Source organism: Puma concolor, chromosome B3 (genome assembly GCF_028749965.1).
Source record: "Puma concolor isolate L17-30 chromosome B3, mPumCon1.1.hap2, whole genome shotgun sequence".
Lineage (NCBI taxonomy): Eukaryota > Metazoa > Chordata > Mammalia > Carnivora > Felidae > Puma > Puma concolor.
In genome coordinates this window covers 127,398,774-127,418,450 of record NC_141672.1, presented here as the reverse complement: position 1 = coordinate 127,418,450, position 19,677 = coordinate 127,398,774, and the positions used below count along the sequence as shown (strand labels likewise).

General features: G+C 40.4%; 1 protein-coding gene across 3 annotated transcripts in view; it reads right to left on the bottom strand.

The window, feature by feature from the left end:
* Positions 1-19,677, bottom strand: part of OTUD7A (OTU deubiquitinase 7A) — a 369,925-nt gene that overhangs the window by 137,257 nt on the left and 212,991 nt on the right. For all 3 annotated transcript variants that reach the window (XM_086711362.1, XM_086711361.1, XM_086711363.1), the window contains 2 exons: positions 16,843-16,936; positions 14,993-15,147 (listed from right to left, as the gene is read on the bottom strand). In XM_086711362.1, coding sequence (XP_086567488.1) covers positions 14,993-15,143 — 151 coding nt within the window. In that variant the 5' untranslated portion in view covers positions 15,144-15,147; positions 16,843-16,936. The remainder of the gene's footprint in view (positions 1-14,992; positions 15,148-16,842; positions 16,937-19,677) is intronic.

The following is a 19,677-nucleotide window of genomic DNA, read 5'->3' as shown; positions in this document are numbered from 1 at the left end:
TATCAATCTGCAAAGGAAGGCAACAAAAGAGGAAGAAAGGAAAAAGGAAGCTACAAAAGAGCCAGAGAATAATAAGATGGCATTAGCAAGTCCTTACCTATCAATAATTATTCTAAGTGTAAATGGATTAACTTCTCCAATCAAAAGGCACAGAGTGGTTGGATGGATAAAAATCAATACCCAACTATAAGCTGCCTATAAGAGATCTCTTTAGCTGCAGGGATACACATAGACTATAAGTTAAGGTATAGAAAAAGATATTCCATGGAAGTGGAAACCAGAAGAGAATAGGGGTAGCTAAATGTGCATCAGTAAAAATAGACTTTAAGCCAAAAAGGTAACAAGAGACAAAGGTGGTCATTATATAATGGTAAGGAAGTCAATTAATCAAGAAGATATAACAGTAGTTAACACATATGCACCCAGCATTGGAGTCTCTGAATATATTAAACATATACTAAGAGATTAGAAGGGAGCAAAAACAACAATGTGGTAATTCAATATTGAAGTAGGGACTTCAATACCCCACTTTCAAAAATGGGTAGATCATCTAGACAGAAAATCAACAAAGAATGCTGGACATGAATCGTATTTTAGATCCAGTTGACGTAGCAATCATACACAGAATATCCCATCCAATAGCAGCAGAATACACATTCTACTCAAGCTCATATGAACATTCTCTAGGATAGGTCATATGATGGGTCACAAAACAAATGTTGATAAATTTAAGAAGATTAAAATAATACAAATTATCTTTTGTGATGACAGTGATATAAAACTAGAAATCAACAACAGAAGAGAAGCTGGAAAATTCATAAATATCTGGAAATCAAGCAGCACACTCCTCAACAGCCACTGGGTTAAAGAAGAAACATAAGGGAAATAAAGAATCTTGAAACAAATGGAAATGGATATACACCATATCAGAACCAACGGGATGAAACAGAAAGTCTTAATATGAACTTTATAGTGATAAATGCCTACATTAATAAAAAAGAGATTTGAAATAAACAACCTAGCCTTATAATCCAAGGAACAAGAAAAAGGAGAACAAACTAAGTCCAAGTTAATAGAAGGAAGAAAATAAAAATCAGAGTGGAAATAAATAAAATAGACATTAAAAAAATGATACAAAGAACAATGAAACTAAAAGCTGTTTTTTTTGGAAAAGATAAACAAAATTGACAAAACGCTAGTTGGAATTACCAAGAAAAAAAAAAACAGGAGAACTCAAATAAATAGTATCAGATATGAAAGAGAAGACATTGCAACTGATTGATACCACAGAAATACAAAGAATCATATGAGATCATATCATTAGTTATATGCCAACAAATTGGGTAACATATATAAAAAGTGGATGAATTGCTAGAGACATAAAGCCTGCCAAGACTAAATCATGATGAAATAGAAAATCTGAACAGATCAATAATGAATAAGGGGATTGGTCAGTAATCAAGAATTTTGCAACAGAGAAAAGCCCAGGACCAGATTGCTTCACCTGTGAATTCTATCAGACATTTAAAGAAAAATTAACACCAATCTTTTGAAAACTTCCAAAAATTTGAAGAGGAAACACTCCCAACCCCACTTTATGAGGCCAGAATTACTTTGATATAAAATTCAGATAAGGACACTGCAAGAAAACTACAGGTCAACATTTCTGATAAATAGAGATGCAACAATTTTCAACAAAGTATTAGTAAACTAAATTCAACAGTTCATTAAAAGGATCATACAACATGATGTGGGATTTATGTCTGAGATGCAAAGACTGCTCAACATATGCAAATCAATAAATGTCATATATTGCATTAATAACATGAAAGATAAAATCATATGATAAACTCAATAGAGGCAGAAAAACACTTACAAAATATAACATCCTCTCATGGTAAAAACTTCCAAGAAATTGTGTATAGAAAGAACATATCTCAACATAATAAAGGTCATATATGACACACCCCATTGCTAATATTATACACAACAGTGAAAGGTTAAAAACTCTCCTAAGATCAGAAACAAGGCAAGGTTGTCCATTCTCACCACTACTATTCAGCAAAGTGCTGGAAGTCTTAAAATAATCATGCAAGAAAAAGGAATAAAGGGTATCTGAATCTTAGAGGAAAAGGTATCATTACTTGCAGATGATATGATCATATATATAAAAAATCCAAGATACCACCAAAAGATTGTTAGAACTAATCAAAAATTTCAGAAAAGTTGTAGAATACAAAATCAATATATAAAAATAAATCGTGTTTCTATACACTAATAATGAAATACCTGAAAATCCCATTTACAATAGCATCAAAAACAATAAATTACTTAGGAATAAATTTAACCAAAGAGATGAAAGATCTGTACACTGAAAACTATAAGACTTTGATGAAAGAAACTGAAGAAGACACAAATAAATGGAAAGATACCCTATGTTCATGGGTGGGAATAATTTACCCAAAGCCATCTATAGATTCAATGAAATCCCTATCAAAATTCCAATGGCATACTTTTATAAAAATAGAAAAAAAATTCTAACATTTGTATGGAACCACAGAAGACCCTAAAGAGCCAAAGCAATCCCAAGAAAGAACACAGCTGGATGCATCACATTTCCTGATTTCAAACTATATTACAAAGCTATAGTAATCAAAACAACATGGTACTGACATAAAAGTAGACACACAGATCAATGGAAAAGTATTGAGAGCCCAGAAATAAAGCCTCACAACTATTATTAGACAAAGAAGCCAAGAATACTCAATGAGGAAAGGATAGTCTCTTCAATAAATGGTGTTGGGAAAACTGGATAACTACATGCAGAAGAATAGTATTGGACCCCTATCTTACAACACTTACAAATTTAATTTAATGTAAGTGAAAGACTTGAAACCACAAAAATGCTAGAAGGAAACATAGGGAAAAAGTTCCTTGACACTGGTCTTGACACATTTTTTTTTTGGCACCAAAAGTAAAGCAACATAAGTAAAAATTAATAAGTGGGACTACATAAAACTAAAAAGCTTCTGCCCAGCAAAAGAAACAATCAACAAAATGAAAAGACAACCTAAGGAGTAGGATAATATATTTGCAAATCATGTATCTGATAAAGATTTAATATCTTAAAAAAATAAAAATATAAATAACTCTTACAACTCAATAGCAAAACAAAACAAAGAAAAAGCAAAACAAAACCAAAACGCAAAACCCAAAAACCAAACCGAATCCAACCTAATCAAACTAAACCAAAACATCTGATTTCCAAAGATGTCATGCAAATGGCTAACAGGTACATGAAAAGGTTTTCAAAATCACTGATCATCAAGGAAATACAAATCAAAACTACAATGAGGTATTACCTCACACCTGTGAGTAAGGCTATCATCAACAAGACCAGAGATAAAAAGTGTTGGTGAAGATGTGGAGAAAAGGGAATCCTTGTGCACTGTTGGTGAAATGTAAATTGGTCCAGCAACTGTGGTAAATAGTATAGAGTTTCATCAAAAATTACAACTAGGAGTTGCCTGGGTGGCTCAGTCAGTTGAGCATCAGACTCTCGGTTTTGACTCAGGTCATGATCTCATGGTCTTGAGATCAAGCCCCGCATCAGGCTCTGTGCTGACAGTGCGGAGCCTGCTTGGGATTCTCTTCCACTCCTTTCTTTTTCTCTCTCTGCCTTGTCTAGTACCTTGCACATGGCAGTGCTTAATAAATACTTATTAAAGAAATGATTGCAGGTACTGCTAAATAGTAAGATGCTTCTATTAAAACATGACTCTCACTATGCTTTGGTTGACTGTTTACAAGAAGAGTATGTGGTACTTGAGAGTGGGGACTACTCTTTATGTTCACAGCCCTCTTCTGAGGTGTGGGTGCCTAGAGGGAACCAGAAAACTAGTTTTGAGTAAGTGAATGAATGAGGAGCAAACATCCCAATCAGTGTGCAGACCACTCCTCAGCTTTTGAAACAGTACAGCACAGCTGATTAAGTGGGCTTTTAATAATGAGAAATGGCCACCCCAATCCTGTTCTTGATCCATGTCTCAGAGGCAACCAGAGGCAGTCTATGAGACTGATTCCCTACAGCATGCTTGACCATGGCAGAGTTTGAAGGAACCAGCTCACTTGGAGACTGATCCCATGACTCACTCACCCAACTGTTCAGGCACAGATGGCATTTCATGCCATTTGCCCATTTTCTCTTGCCTGGAAGGTGGTAGAAATCTCCTTACTGGTTTAGAGACATGAACACTAATGTCACCAGTTGCTACCATAAGGAATGCGGCTAATTAATGATCCCCTTTCCCTCTGACCCTCATGCTCATGCTTTTTGGTAGGCACCCTATTTCAGGCAGACACTGCAAACAATTAGGATTCAGAAATGGGATACAACCTATTTTGCACTCTAGTCTCATAATGTTTCCTGTGACCTCCCTGCTTTTCTTCAATGCTTCTCACTGCTTAAAAGGTAACTTGTCTGCACTGAACACCAGGCCCTTTGAGATGTGTTCACCCATGCAGCCTCATCTTATTATCTCTTGCCATTTCCCCCTTCAGTTATAGTCTGTGACACAGCAGTACTGAGCTCCTTCTGTTTCTCATTTCTATGCTTCCATATGTTTGCAAATGCTGTTCCTTTTGACTGGAATATGCAACATTCCAGCCTTACATGCACACACACACACACACACACACACACACACACACACACTTTCCGCGTCGAAAATTCCAGTTCCACCTGTGAGCCTCAGCAACCTTTGGTATCATCTTAGACCACCCTAAGCATGCCTGGGTTCTCCTCTCAGACCCCTCATTTTGGCCAGATACCTGACTGTGATAGCAGAGGTTCTTTAGTACTTGAGGGCAGGGCCCTTTGTTCTCCAACATCCAGATCAGAGGCCCTGAATACGTGATTGCAGACTGACCACATCCTTTTTTATGCTTAAGTGGGAGTTCTTAATATGTAGCAGCCTCCCCTTTCTTGCCTAATCAAAAAAAATTTTAATTGATTTTGGTTTGCACAGATGCTTTTTATCTTATTTGATTCTAATGCTGAGCCACAATATTAGAGGATCTTCTATCAGAGGATGTTGTTCTCTTGACCCTCCCCTCTTCAACACAACTAATTTTAGTGCACATTACTGACTGCACTGGGCTGAGGACCCTGTAGGAATATGCTTATCAGAGAGGCAAGGTGGAAGAATGCAGAAAGGTAGAGGCATGGGAAAGACTATGTGGAGACACCCATTAAGAAAGACTACCAGGGATGTGGTTGGCTTTCCAGAGGGCAAACATTTAATTTCAAGTAGCCGAGATGAAATAGCCTCTTGAGTGAAGCCAATAAAATAGGCCGATGGTGGTACTTGGGGTTACAATCTACCCTAGGGGAAAGGAAATGGGAGAAATAAGATCTACTTAACTGATTAGCATCCCAAAAGGAAACTCCACACACATGGTTGGATTGGATCTGTTTGTTTTCAAGAGTATTTAAATCCACTCACCTATCTAAAGAGAGAATGTGTCTTCCTAAATGGGCCAAGCCAGAGGAGGCATCTTGGAAGTCTGATCCTGAACGGGATTTTTTATTTTTGGCTATATTATTTCAAATATGTCTAGTCCAATGGTAGAGCTGTCCCCAGTGGAACAGGACAGTAGGGAGAGCAGCAAGTGTTTTCATGACAGCATTTCTAGACTCACTGGTATGAGCCCATCAGACCTTCTTCTCTAACTTCTGCTTAGGATTTACAGTCACGAGGCCCACTTTTTTATTCCTCCCAAGGCTGATCCCCCTCAAGCTCTCTAATCATGCAAACCTGAAAAAGTTACAGCATGAATTCTGGTAAATCAGATGGCATGTGCTCAAGAGTGGACTTCAGATTTAGCTTGACTTCAGAGAAAGAATGCTCTGGTTACATATACCTGGGATATCTGGCCTTGAAACATTTTTATTTCTCATTTTAACTAAAAGAGTGACCATTCTGGAGCCTACCTCAGTTTCCCGTGTGTTTAAGTCCTGGGTCAGTGATGGCAATTGGACAGTCTCCAGGTAGAGGCCCCTTTGGCTCCTCTGGCCTCTGATCTACCACTTCTGATTTCATCTCACCCACTCTGTTGAATGCTCTACAGGCAACCATGTGGGTTTGTTGTGGATGGATCCCATGACCCACTGATGGGCTAATGTGAAATTTTACTAAATGCATTCTTCTCTCAGTTGCCTCCATCCCCTCCCCCATTTTTGGGTGCACTCTTTGGGGCATTATTGTAATTATTCAAGTCAGAAGCTGATGTCCCCAACTGTGGGAAATTTTTCAAAGGCCAAATGTAAGTGTTAATGGAATAGCCTGTCAATATGACTGGTAAGTTTTTGGAGCTACCTGTCTGTGCAAGCTGGACCAAGCAAGCAAGCCACATGCAAAATTCCAGACCATATATACTTCAAATCTGATGGGCCCAGGATTGCAAAAGAGGGTTATATTTATCCATAAACAACTCTAAGTACTTTAGTTCTCAAATTATCAACTCAATTGGTAAATATACATGGATCTTAAAATATGTGGACAACTTCATATATATATTTTGGAGAATACAATTCAACTTAGTTGCCATTATTTTCCTTAACTTTGCAATTTCCACAAGGATTCTGAAAGATTATACTAGGGACATATGAGGTGTTAATTTCCAGTTAATATTCTTCCTAAATGCAATTTGGCTGTTTGAGGAGTTTTTTCTATGGGTAGCAACAGAAGTGAGGCCTGGGTACACTGAAAGAATACCTGGGTAGAGCTGCAAGGCCTAAAATTCACAGTTATTATAAAAGTGTGAAAGTTGCTTTGTCTTTAAGAAGGGAACTGACACTTCATAAACTCATGTGTTTGACTTCTCACTCAAAAATCTTTTTAACTAGCTTTTAAGATATTTAAAGTGGCCAGACAGTGTTTGGCACCTGATTAGTTAGCTATTAGTTCTATTTTTTAAATAGTTTTTGTGGTCTATTAAAGTAGTATTTTATTTGAAAAGCTAATTAGCTACATCATAAAACCCTTACTAAAACACCCTTCAGTGATTAGTTAAACTCTTTTGAGTGCACATAACAATACAAAGTACTAGAAGGACAGTGGGCATAAAGATGAATGATAGGTGACCCAGCTTTGCAGAAAGAACCTGGCATTGACTTATACAATTGGGTTCAAATGCTGGTTGTGCTGTGTTCTGGATGTATAATTTCAGGAAGTTTTCTTGGCTTCAGTTTTCTTGAGTATAAAATTAGAAATCTTTTTCTAATTCATTGTGTGGATTAAATGAGACATCACATTTAAAGAGCCTTGTGTCTGGCATATAACAATGAAACGTAAATGCTAACTACATTGTCAGTGTTATTGTCTTTGATTTTAAGAACTTTTAATCTAATGAGAAAATAAGTATGTGATTAATTATAAAATAAGACAAAACCAAATAAGTGTTGCAATAGAAGTCTACAAAGGTTTGAGGACTGGCAAGGAATGCCCAATTAATTCCAACTCTTCCTAGAAATTTCTTCCTCCAGATAGCCACATGGTTATTCTCTTATGCCAAAGTCTTTGCTCAGATCCCATTTTTTATTTGTGATGCCTTCTCTCACAACCCTAATTAAAAATTGTACCTACATCTACACTCCCTACCTCCTCCTCTTGATATAGTTTTCTCCATGGCACTAACCACTAAAATACTATATAACTTATTTATGCTACTTACTGTCTGTCTCCATGAGGATGACGATTTTTGTCTGGATGCTCATTGCTGTATGCCCAGCAGCCAGATCGTCCTGGGGGACTGGCAGGTACTGGGTGTTAGGGGAACACAGTGAGCAAAACGTGCTTTGGTTCCTGATGTCATGGCACTCATACACCAACTTGGAAGAGAAGCAGAATCTCAACAGTGACCCAGAGTGTGTATAGAGCGAGTGGGCAGCACAGGAGCACAGGAACTGAGCTGAAGCTGAAGCACAGAGGTGGATGGTGTTTCTGGGGAAAAAGGTGGTGAAAAACTGCACCAGAGATGAGACAGAAGGGATTGAATAGGGAAAAGGCTGAAAGGAATTGAGTTCCATGTGGGGGAGTTTATTCTATAGGTAATAGGGGATATCAAAGGATTTGGGGAAACAGAATCATTCAACCTGAACTTATTTCAGAAGGACCAGTTTGCCAATGCTCAAAAGGTGACTATGCAGGAACCAGACAGCCAGATATGGATGCACTTTCACCTGGAGGCAGATCAGGGTGCATTCTCTGTCCTTCTCTCTCTGTATTCTGCTGTCCCTCTCCTGTCCTTTTTGTTGCCAGGGACTTGATCAACCTATGCTATTCTTTCTTCTCACTGGCTGTCCTCTGCTCTATTGTGATTCTCATCACTGTATGTGTGTTTTAAGCTTTTTTATTTTGAAATAAATTAATTAAAAACACTCACAAGAAGTTTAAAAAATAGTACAGAGAGGGCCCATGGAACTTTTCACTCAGCTTCTGCTATCACTGTGAGGTTTTACCCTTCAAAAGATCACAAGGAAAATATTTTATTCTTTGAAACACTAGCTTTGAGAAAAATCTTGACCCAAACAACTCTGAAAGAATCCAACATACATATGTAACCATAGTCTTTCCAATGGTAAAGACAGCAGACAGGTTCCATTCTGGGTGAGCCACAGGAAGGACATGGAACCCCATTTCTCCTGCTGAGAGCAGCAGAACACCAGGACAGACTGCAAGGAGCATTGGCTGGGGACTCAGAGGTATATGTGAGACTTCCTCAGGCAGACTGAGGAAGAAGCAATAGCTCAAAGTACTCCAGAACTGGTGGTGAGCTGAAGTCTCCCCAGTAAGAACCCACTGCAGCCTCAAACTCAGAAATGGGCATTAGCTCCAGGCAAGGCCATCTAGTTCTGGCCCCCAAAACAGAAAAGGGATCTCTAATGTTCACAGAGTGTGTAGAAACCCTTAATTTATCTTTTTAAAAAAATTTATCAGTTCTCTAGTGCTACAGACCTCAAGCAATTTTGTGGCAGCAATGGAGGATGGCAGGAAAAAAACCCAGGGAGGCAGAGAAATCCTTTTTAATCACATGAGTTTCAGTCCCCAGAGGTGAACCCCACAGCTTTCTTCTCTTTCTGGATTCTTATTGCTTAGCTCAGATATAAGCACAGTCGAATCAAGTGTGTAGAAATGTGGGGGTAAACAAAGCTCCAGCTTGCTAGAAGACTGGAAGAGTAGAGTCCCAGGGATCCAGAACTACTGAAGAGATTACAATGAGGCAGGAATTTGGGAAAACAACCCCTTAAAGTTGTTCCTGAATGCTTGGGTTTAACCCTGAGCTGTACATGTATGGATCTGACTATAAATAGATTCCAGAGTCTTTGAGTAGTGAAATATGGGACAGACTCCTGCCTAGGATGCAGACTGGCCACTGGTCAACTAAAGTTGACCTTGGAGTTGCAATTCACCGAAGTCTTGAGGAACCTGGAACTTCTGATCTGAACTCAACTGGGGCAATTGTCTTCTAAAACAAAAATAACATGTACCGTAAGTTTAAACAACAGCCACAGTCTCAAAACATAATCTTCATAATGTCAATCCAAATTTACTCATATACAAAAACAAAACAAAACAAAACAAAAACCAGAGACATCTCAATAGCAATACTGAAATGAAATTGTTATTGTAATTATTTGACAAAGACTACAGAGCGGTTATTGTACATGTTTTATAACAGGAGAAAAAATACAGAGTCTCAGCAAATAAATGGAAGATATAAAGAAGAATCAAGTGGAAATGTTAGAAATAAAATTTGGGGGCATCTGGGTGGCTCAGTCGGTTAAGTGTCCGACTTCAGCTCAGGTCATGATCTGACAGTTGCATGAGTTTGGGCCCTGCATCAGGCTCTGTGCTGACAGCTCAGAGCCTGGAACCTGCTTCGGATTCTGTGTCTCCTTCTCTCTCTCTGTCCCTCCCCTGCGCGCTCTCTCTCTCTCTCTCTCTCTCTCAAAAATAAATAAATAAACATTAAAAAAAGAAATAAAAAAAAGTTTCAACAACCCAAATAAAATAATTCATTGGATGGGTTCAATAACAGAATAGAGATGACAAAGGAAATAGTAAATATATAAACAGAGCAACAGAAATAATCTAATTGGAATAGATATAAGATTGAGAAAGAAAGTGAATAGAACTGCAGTGAATTGAGAATGGTAGTAAATTCTAAGACTCATATCAGCTGAGTCTCAGGAGAAGAGAAAAACGTGGATTAGAAAAATCTTTAAATAGGGGCACCTGGGTGGCTCAGTTGGTTGGGCATCTGACTTCGGCTCAGGTCATGATCTCACAGCTCCTGAGTTCGAGCCCCGCATCAGGCTCTGTGCTGACAGCTCAGAGCCTGGAGCCTGTTTCAGATTCTGTGTCTCCCTCTCTCTCTGACCCTCCCCCATTCATGCTGTGTCTCTCTCTGTCTCAAAAATAAAAATAAAACATTTTAAAAAATTAAAAAAAAAAGAAAAATCTTTAAATAATGGCTGACAGCCTGGTTTAGTATTAGAAGGCAATCAGTATAATCTATTTTATTAGCAGTTTAAAGAAGGAAAAAACACTGGATCATATCAATTGTGTAGAAAATGCATTTGAAAAAGTTAACATGTATTCACGATAAAACTCTCAGCAACCTATGAACAGAAAAGACTTTCCTCCACCTTATGAAGAACTATCTACAAGAACATACAGCTATTTTACATAATGATGAAAGACTGATGGGGGACTGCTCCCCCCCCTAAGATCAAGAACAAGGCAAGGATGCTCTCTTTCACCATTACCATTCAACCTTTTCCTGGAAGTCCCAGCCAATGCAATAATTCAAGAAAAATAAACAAAAGGCATACATATTTGAAAGGAATAAATAAAACTCCCCCTACTCAGAGATAACATGACTGCCTATGTAGAAAATCCAAAGGAATATACACATGCATGCACACACACACACACACACACACACACACACCCATGCATGAGGGTGTACACATACACATATACCCTAGAACAAATAATTGAATTTACTAAGATTGTAGGATACAAGGGCAACACACAAAAATCAGTTATATTTTTCGATACTAGCAATGAACAATTAGAAACTGAAATTAAAAAAAATACCATTTACAGTACCTCAAAAAAAGGCCTATATATAAATCTAACAAACACATATAGGATTTATAGGCTAAAAATTACAAAATGTGGATGAAAGAAAACAAAGAAGTCCTACATAAATGTAAAGTATGGCTATGCTGACTTCATAGAGTGTAAGGCAAAACATAGGATTGATTTACAGATTTAACATAATTCCAATCAAAATCCCAGCAGGAAATTTTATAAACAGACATAAGCTAATGCTCATATTTATATGGAAAGGCAAAGGTAATAGAATAGTTGAAATGCTTTTGAAAAAGAAAAATAAGATTGGAAGAATCATGCTGATTTTAAGACTCACCACAAAGCTATACTAATCAAGATGGCAAAGTACAGGCAGAAGAATAGACATGTTGATCAATGGAACACAATCAGCATCAAGAAATAGCTTCCCACATATACATTTAGTTGGTTTTTGACAAATGCACCAAGGCAATTCAACAGAGGAGGAAGGATAAGCATTTCAACAAATGGTGTTGAAACAAATGGACTTCCATATGTATACAAATGAACTCTCGCCCAAATCTCACGTCATACAAAAATCCACTCAAAATGAGTTGGAGACCTAAAGTATAAAACTTTTTAAATTTTTAAAAATGTTTATTTATTTTTAGAGAAAGAGAGAGGGAGAGAGACAGAGCACGAGCAGAGGAGGGGCAGAGAGAGAGGGAGACACAGAATGGGAAGCAGGCTCCAGGCTCTGAGCTGTCAGCACCGAGCCTGATGCAGGGCTTGAACCCATAGACTGAGAGATGATGACCTGAGCCAAAGTCGGATTCTTAACCGACTGAGCCACCCAGGTGCCCATAAAGTATAAAACTTTTAAGAAACCATCTAGGAGAAAATCTTCATTATTGTCATGCAAAGGCTCTTAGACATGTCACCTGAAATGTCACCTATGTAAGAAAAAAATAAATTGGACTTCATCAAGATTAAAAACTTTTGCTCTGCAAAGGAAACTGGCAAGAGGATAAGAATTCAAGCACAGACTGGAGGAGAATATTTGCAAATCTCATCTCTGACAAAGGATGATATTCACGGAATATATACAGAACTCTCAAAATTCCACTGTAAGAAATCAAATAACTCCATTTAGAAATAGGCCAAAGAACTGAATGAACACTTCAAAGAGAAGATACAGATAGAAAATAATACCAAAAAACTGAACATCATTGGTCAGTGGGGGAATGAAAACTAAAGTGATAGGGAAATATCCATACACACCTATGAGAATCATGAAAATAATGATAATGAAAAAAGAAATACCATTGCTGGTGGAAATGCAAAATGGTTCAGCACTCTGGAAAACAGTTCGGCAAGTTCTTTTAAATCTAAACATACAGTTACCATATGAACCAGCAAACCCCACTTCTCTGTGTTCACCCTGGAAAAATTTCAACTATGTTCACAAAAACCCCGGTTCTCAGATGTTTATAGCAGCTCTAGTCATAACTGCCCCAAATGGGAAGCAGCTGAAATGCCCTTGCACAGGTGACTGGAAAGCAAACTGTGGTTCATTTCTAGAATGGGTAGCACTTAGCAATAGAGAGGGACAAACTCCACACACAACTTGGATGAATCTCAAAATAATTATGCTGAGTGAACAGAAGCCAGTTTCAAAAGATTAGGTTTTATATGACGCCATTTCTATGGCACTCTTAAAAGAGACAAAGCTAACATGACAGGAAACAGAGCAGTGGCTGCCAGTGAATAGGGTGGGAGAGGGCATGGCCATCAAACAGAGCAGAAGGGTGGACTGGGGGTGGGGAATGAGGTGATTCTCTCTTCTGAGAGTGGTAATGGTAACATAAATCTATGCATGTTGGGGCACCTGGGTGGCTCAGTTGGTTAAGTTTCTGACTCTTGATTTCAGCTCAGGTCATGATATTACATTTTGTGGGTTTGGGCCCTGCATTGTTCTCTGCACTGACAGTGCAGAGCCTGCTTGGGGTTTCTCTTTCTCCCTCTCTCTCTCTGTCCCTCCCTCAGTCTGTTTCTGTCTCTCTCTCAAAGTAAATAAACTTAAAAAAATAAATCTATGCATATGTTAAAATTCTTAGAATTGCACCCCAAAAGGTCAATTTTTCAGTATTTTCATTTAAAAGATAAAATTAAGGAAGAAAAAAGCTGACAATTCTCATTTTCTATTTAAGGCTGTCTAGATATTAAGCACAATGTCAGTGCCAGTTACCGAGGCTGCAATGACAAAGGGGATCTTCTTCAACTGTTTTTGTTTGTTTTTTTCTTCAACTGTTTTTTGAGCCTCTGCTACACACAGGTCACACCACTAAGCATTTGACATCACAGCTTCTAATGCATGTAATCACCCTGGAAGGTGGGTTAGGCTCAATATACAGAAAAAACTGAGGTTAAGGGAAGAAAATAATCTGCCCTATGTGTCACAGGCAGTAAGTGGCTGGATCTGGATTTGGCCCCAGCTCTCGCTGCCAACCTCATTCTGAACCTGCCTCTTTGCACTGCCGCTTACTTCAGAGCAACGGAAATGCAGGGAGAGGATGTGACTACTGGGAGGTGAAAATCACACTTTGATGTATGTATGTCATAAATGTTCAGTAAGCATATTTTATTCTGAACCCTGAGTTTGTCTGACATTCTGGGAGCTTCAGGGAAAGTTAAAAATTGCACTGTTGCTGCTTCCCTATTGCCATTTTCTCAGAACCCTTGAAGAGCTGGCTTTTAATTTTCACCAGGATTGAGTGGTAACCTCCACCATTCCCACAAATGTAGAGTAATCCACATCGTTTCCTAAGTGAATTAAGGGATGACAGTGATTTATGATACTTAACCAAGTCTTAGCTAATTCCATAAACAGTGGCTTATACATTTGAAGCCAAGGCTAATCATTTAAAAATTCTCTCACGCATTTGTTCTGAGAAATTGTAATAGGCTCTTCCCACCTTTTACCCCACCAAACACACACACACACACACACACACACACACACACACACCCACCACAAAGATTTTCAAAATACACAAAGTAAATCCCTTTTAGAGGCTGAGACAGAAATTGCACACTTTTCATGTAACAAATGATATCTACATGTATGGCTTGATGATGAATTCTGCCTTCTTGCGTATGAATTATTACTACCTATTTTACTGGCTGCTAGGTGGTTTTTCTTCATCAAAAACTTTGGCCTAAAGTATTTTTGTCTGAGTGAAGATAGAGATGAGAAATGTTCAGGTCTTAGGGCGCCTGTGTGGCTCCGTTGGTTAGGCAACCATCTTCGGCTCAGGTCATGATCTCACAGTTTGTGAGTTTGAGCCCTGCGTTGGGCTCTGTGCTGACAGCTCAGAGCCTGGAGCCTACTTCAGATTCTGTGTCTTCCCCTCTCTCTCCCCTTCCCCTGCTCATGCTCTGTGTCTCTCTGTCTCTCAATAATAAATAAATGTCAAAAATTTTTCAAAAAAGAAATGCTCAGGTCTCCAATAAAATGTTTTCTTGAATGTTCTATTATTTCTGCTCTATGGAATATAGTTCCTTTAAAAAAAGTGATTTCTGATAAATTGACTCAATATCTTTAAGCTTTAATGCAAAGCAAAGCTGAACTAATAATTCCTTTTGCACTATTACTGTAGAATTGAGTAATCTGTTCCATACTCAAAATAAAGCCAAGAATAACAAAAATAATTTCATCACCCCCCCCCCACCTTTTTTTAAGAGTCCAGGTACCACCATTGTCAGGCAACAAAAATCTTCTTATCTTTTGTCACCGGGTTGCAAGGTAGTTAGGGCCAAGAGAGTGGCGTGGGATGAGGAGGCTAGCTTACCTTCCAGCAGGTCTCTGGCCAGACCAGGTTCTGCCCCCGTGGACCGAACAAAGTCTGACAGGACTGCGTCCATATCAAGAGTCATAGGATCATGTAGAAGGGCTGCCCAACACTCAGCCGAGGTGGGGTTTGGAAGCAAGCTAGAAACCATCCATCTGCAAGAAAGAAGAGGGAAGCCACAGTGCTGTAAGTGGGGATGTAAGTGGCAAAAGTGCACGTGAGTGAGAACACACAGAGAATGGAGAGAAGCCATTTCTGCCTGTTTGGGATAACTGCTCCATTCTTCATGTAGGACACTGAATAAAACTCAAATCCAAGTTTCATCCCTCTGAGTGCGCCCTATGAGAGAAGGGGGGGCATTATGAACTAAAGTGTTTCTGACCTTACGTTCTGTTACCTCCAATGACAGCTGGTTGAAAAGAAGATAGAGTAGATTCTTTACAAAAAATCAAACACCTGGGGCTCCTGGGTGGCTCAGTTGGTTGAGCGTCTGACTCTTTGGCTCAGTTCATGATCTCACAGTCCTCACACTGGGCTCTGCGGTAGCAGCGTGGAGCCTGCTTAGGATTCTCTCTTCCTCTCCCTCTGCCCCTCCCCTACTTGTGCTGTCTGCATCTCTTTCAAAATAAATAAATAAGAACTTAAAAAAAATCAATCCCCTAAGTACACATTGATTGATTTGGAGTTACTCTTGATTTCCAATGCTCTTCCAAGTTACTCAAACATGTAACACTTCCACAATGTAACTGTGTCACCCACCATATCCCAATTACAGGCTTTATCAGTGTGCCAACCCACCCCCTCAGCTCTCACCCCCCACTTGGCTCTTAGGAAGGAGTCCACACAATCCAGAGTTGACTGAAATACCAAACTTGCTGAGATGTCTGCTAAGCTATCTGTCATCTTTCCAAGAACCATGACAGTCACAGTAACAGCCGAACAAAATTCATAAAGATGCTAGATTTCCCAGGTGGGACAATCCTGGTTAGAAAGGTACAACAGATATCCTGCAGCCTGAGCACAAGAGGCACCAGCCAATTGCTGGAGGAAAGCAACCATCACATGGCATGTAAGGCTCACACTGGTGAACTGGTGCTGGGCCACTGGTGGATACCTGGTCATGGCCGATAAAATGGAAATGTATCCCTGTGTTTGCATACATAAGGGGTGGGCAAGTTATGGCCCATGGGCCACCTGTGACCCCCATCTGTTTTTGTAAATAAAATTGTATTGGAACACAGTCACATCCATTCATTTACATGTTGTCTCTGGTTGCTTTTGCACATGGCTGAGTTGAGCAGTTAACACAGAGACCACAAGGCCCACAAAACTAAAAACATTTACTATCTGGACTATTACAGAAAGTTTGCTGAGACCACTGTAGATGTTATACTGATATAAAAGGCCAAGGAAAATTTTACACTGGCATAAAGTAAGCATATAATTAAGTATGCTGTTAATTTTACCCATTGTGGGGTGAGTTCAAATCCCATGCTATTGCTAAATGTCCTTTTCCTTCTTTCCAGATAACCACCACTTGGACGCTCTGCTCTGTGGGCCAGGTTCTCTGACAACTGCTGCTGCTTTGGAGCCAGGCACGCTGGCCTAACCTGAGCCTCAGACCTGCCACTATGGGGAGATGTGACATGCTGTCTAACCTCTTTGATCCTCTTTGTGTATTTGTAAGGGGGAATAAGCTCATCTAAGGTTCAATACTATTAGGATGGGGGATCAGGCAGGGAGATGTGTGATCTCAGAGATGTTCACTGTTTTTACACTATCTTGCACATGGCTCTTAGTTGGGTGGAACTTTTGGTTGGTGTTGCTGGAAAGAAAGAAAACTATTTGACCTGATGTATATGGTACCAATTAGGAGATTGCCTTCTTCCTTCTCTCCACGTACTGGAGCCTTGGCTGGTGGAGCTCCTCTTTTGTCACTTCCACCTGGGGGGCAAATCAGAGAATAAGAGTATGTTATTCTTAATTGCAGACAGACCTGAAGGCTTTGCTTCTTGTCACATGAGGCTGCATCTGAGACATGGTCAACAGTCTGTGGCCCACTGCTGCCTGACTGGGCCCCACAGGCATCTGCCTACTAGCAACCATCAGCCCCTGCATCCAGGTGGCTTCTGCAAGGGAAGGGGTACCTCAACTTACTTCATTTTAGTAGGTATGCATATTTCAATGAGTATCCCTTTCACAGTACAGAGCTGTTTTAAATCCTGCTACCAACACCCAGTTAATACATTTAACCTTAGCTGGTTTTTTATTGTGAAAACATATATAACATGAATTTTACCATTTTAACCTTTTTGAAGTGCACAGTTCAGTGGCATTACCATTCACACTGCTGTGCAAATATCACCACCATTATCTCTAGAACATTTTCATCTTCCCCTGTACCCATTAAACATGAACTCCCCATTTCTCCCCCATCCCCAGCTTCTGGCAACCACTGTACTACTTCTGTTTCTGAATCTTACAACTCTAGGTATGTCATACAAGTGGATCCTATAATAGTTGTCCTTCTGCGACTGGTTTAGTTTGCTTAAGAGTAATGGCTTCAAGGTTCTTCTGTGTTGTAGCAGGTCAGAATTTCTTTCCTTTTTAAGGCTTGTCTTGGTCTCTTTGGGCTGCTGAAACAAAATACCACAGACTGGATGATGTAAACTAGAGACATTTATTTATCACTGTTCTGGAGGCTGGGAAGTCCATGATCAAGGTGTCGGCAGAGCCAGTGCCTGGTGAAGGCCCACTTCCTGGCTTGCAGACTGCCTACTTCTTGCTGTGTTCTCACAGCAGAACTCACTAGAGAAAATGAACTCTAGTCTCTCTTTCTCACAAGGACACTAATACCATCATGGGGCTCCATCCTCATGACTTCATCTAGACCTCATTACCTCCTGAAGGCCCTGCCTGCTAATATACCACATTGGGGGTTAGGGCTTCAATATATATGAATTTTGAGGGGACATGCAGATGCAGTTCACAAGGCTGAATAATATTCCATTGTATGGATATGCCACCTTTTGTGTATCTGTTCATCTGTAGCTGGATACCTGTGTTGTTTCCACCTTTTGGTCATTGGGAGTAATTCCATCAAAATATTTTTACGCTCATATAGGTCACCGTGCTGTAACCATGACAAGCTTTCGCCAGTGTTAGAGTGCAGATTTATTCCTACTACCTCCTTCTTTGTACCTTGTCCTCCATGCAGAGATTAAAGAGTGGGTTTAAAATACACTTTTTTTTAAACCACATTCAAATATAACCATTTACATGAAAAGAAGTGACTCTGCCTATCCCCTGAAGACTTATTTTTTGAACCTCATACCCCCACCCCACCCCACCCCACCCACTGCCACCGAAGCCTCATATTCAGGCACTGTGATGACAGGGGCGGATGGGCCATGGGGATACAGGCTTCTGGCCACCTTGGCCACCCTCACCCTGTTGCCCCATGCCATCTCTTCAAGTGCACTGCTGAGTCCCTCAACCTACATTTCATGGGCCCATGTACCCATACTGCCTTCTACTATTGGTGTGAAGTTCAGGGGGATCATGCCCTGGCTCCGCAATCCTTCTCATTCCTGTGCATCTTGGCCGTGGGACAGAACTCCTCTGAGGGTCTCACCCTGGGAACAGTGGTGTGCCAAGCTGTTCTCACTCTGACTTCGTCTTAGGAGAGGCGGTGCAGCATGGGAATAGAAGGTTGGCCCAGGATTCAGTCTCTTGGTGCCACAGTTGTCCCATCACTACTGCCTGTATGGCCCCAGGTCTTTGACCCCATGAATAAGGACCCTGTCTGTTGTAATATCCCAGGGTTGGACTGTCTCAGAAAAGAGAGAAGAGCAGTTTTCCAACTGCTATGTGAAAACTGATAAGAAATGAAACTCAGGTTCCTTCTGCCATCTTAACATGTGTGTGCATCTACCACTCTTTGGCTTCTGAGCAGCCCCATGAGACAGACCACGGTGGGTAAGTGCACAGCTGAGGGGCAGCACTGTCTCCCTGAGGGCTTCAGAGACCAGTCTTTTTTTTTAAGTTTATTTTTATTTATTTTTGAGAGAGAGAGAGAGAGAGAGTGAGCAAGGGAGGGGCAGAGAGAGGGGTGGACAGAATCCCAAGGAAGCTCTGTGCTGTCAGCGCAGAGCCCGATGCAGGGCTCAAACTCACGAAGTATGAGATCATCACCTAAGCAGAAATTAAGAGTTGGATGCTTAACCGAGTCACCCAGGTGGCCCCAGAGACGGGTCTTAACAGGCCCTGTGGGGATGGCCCATTGCCAGCTGGTCACAGACCAGCAGGACAGTGGCAACTGCCTGAACACCAGATTCCTGCCTAGGCATTTTTCTAAAAACCACTTGGTTGAACATCCTCTGCATTGAATAGGTATTTTTATTACTCCTCTTTATGAGTGAGGTGATGGAGGTTTGGAGAAGGGAAGAGCTGGGGCGGGGGGGAAACACTGCAGAGATGTGCCTGGTTTCCACATGCAGTCCTCTTCCTCTTGCTCCCAGAGTGGTCGGTGGCCATTCACCTTCCTCCCCTTCAGGCAGCAAGGCTGGGCTGACCCTGGGGTCCAGAGGCCCTTCGATGCTGATCTCTCTCTCCTACAGCAGCCTGGCCCTGCCTGCCCCTCTTCCAGACCCTGGCCCTCTGTCTCCCAGGCAGGATTCCTTTCC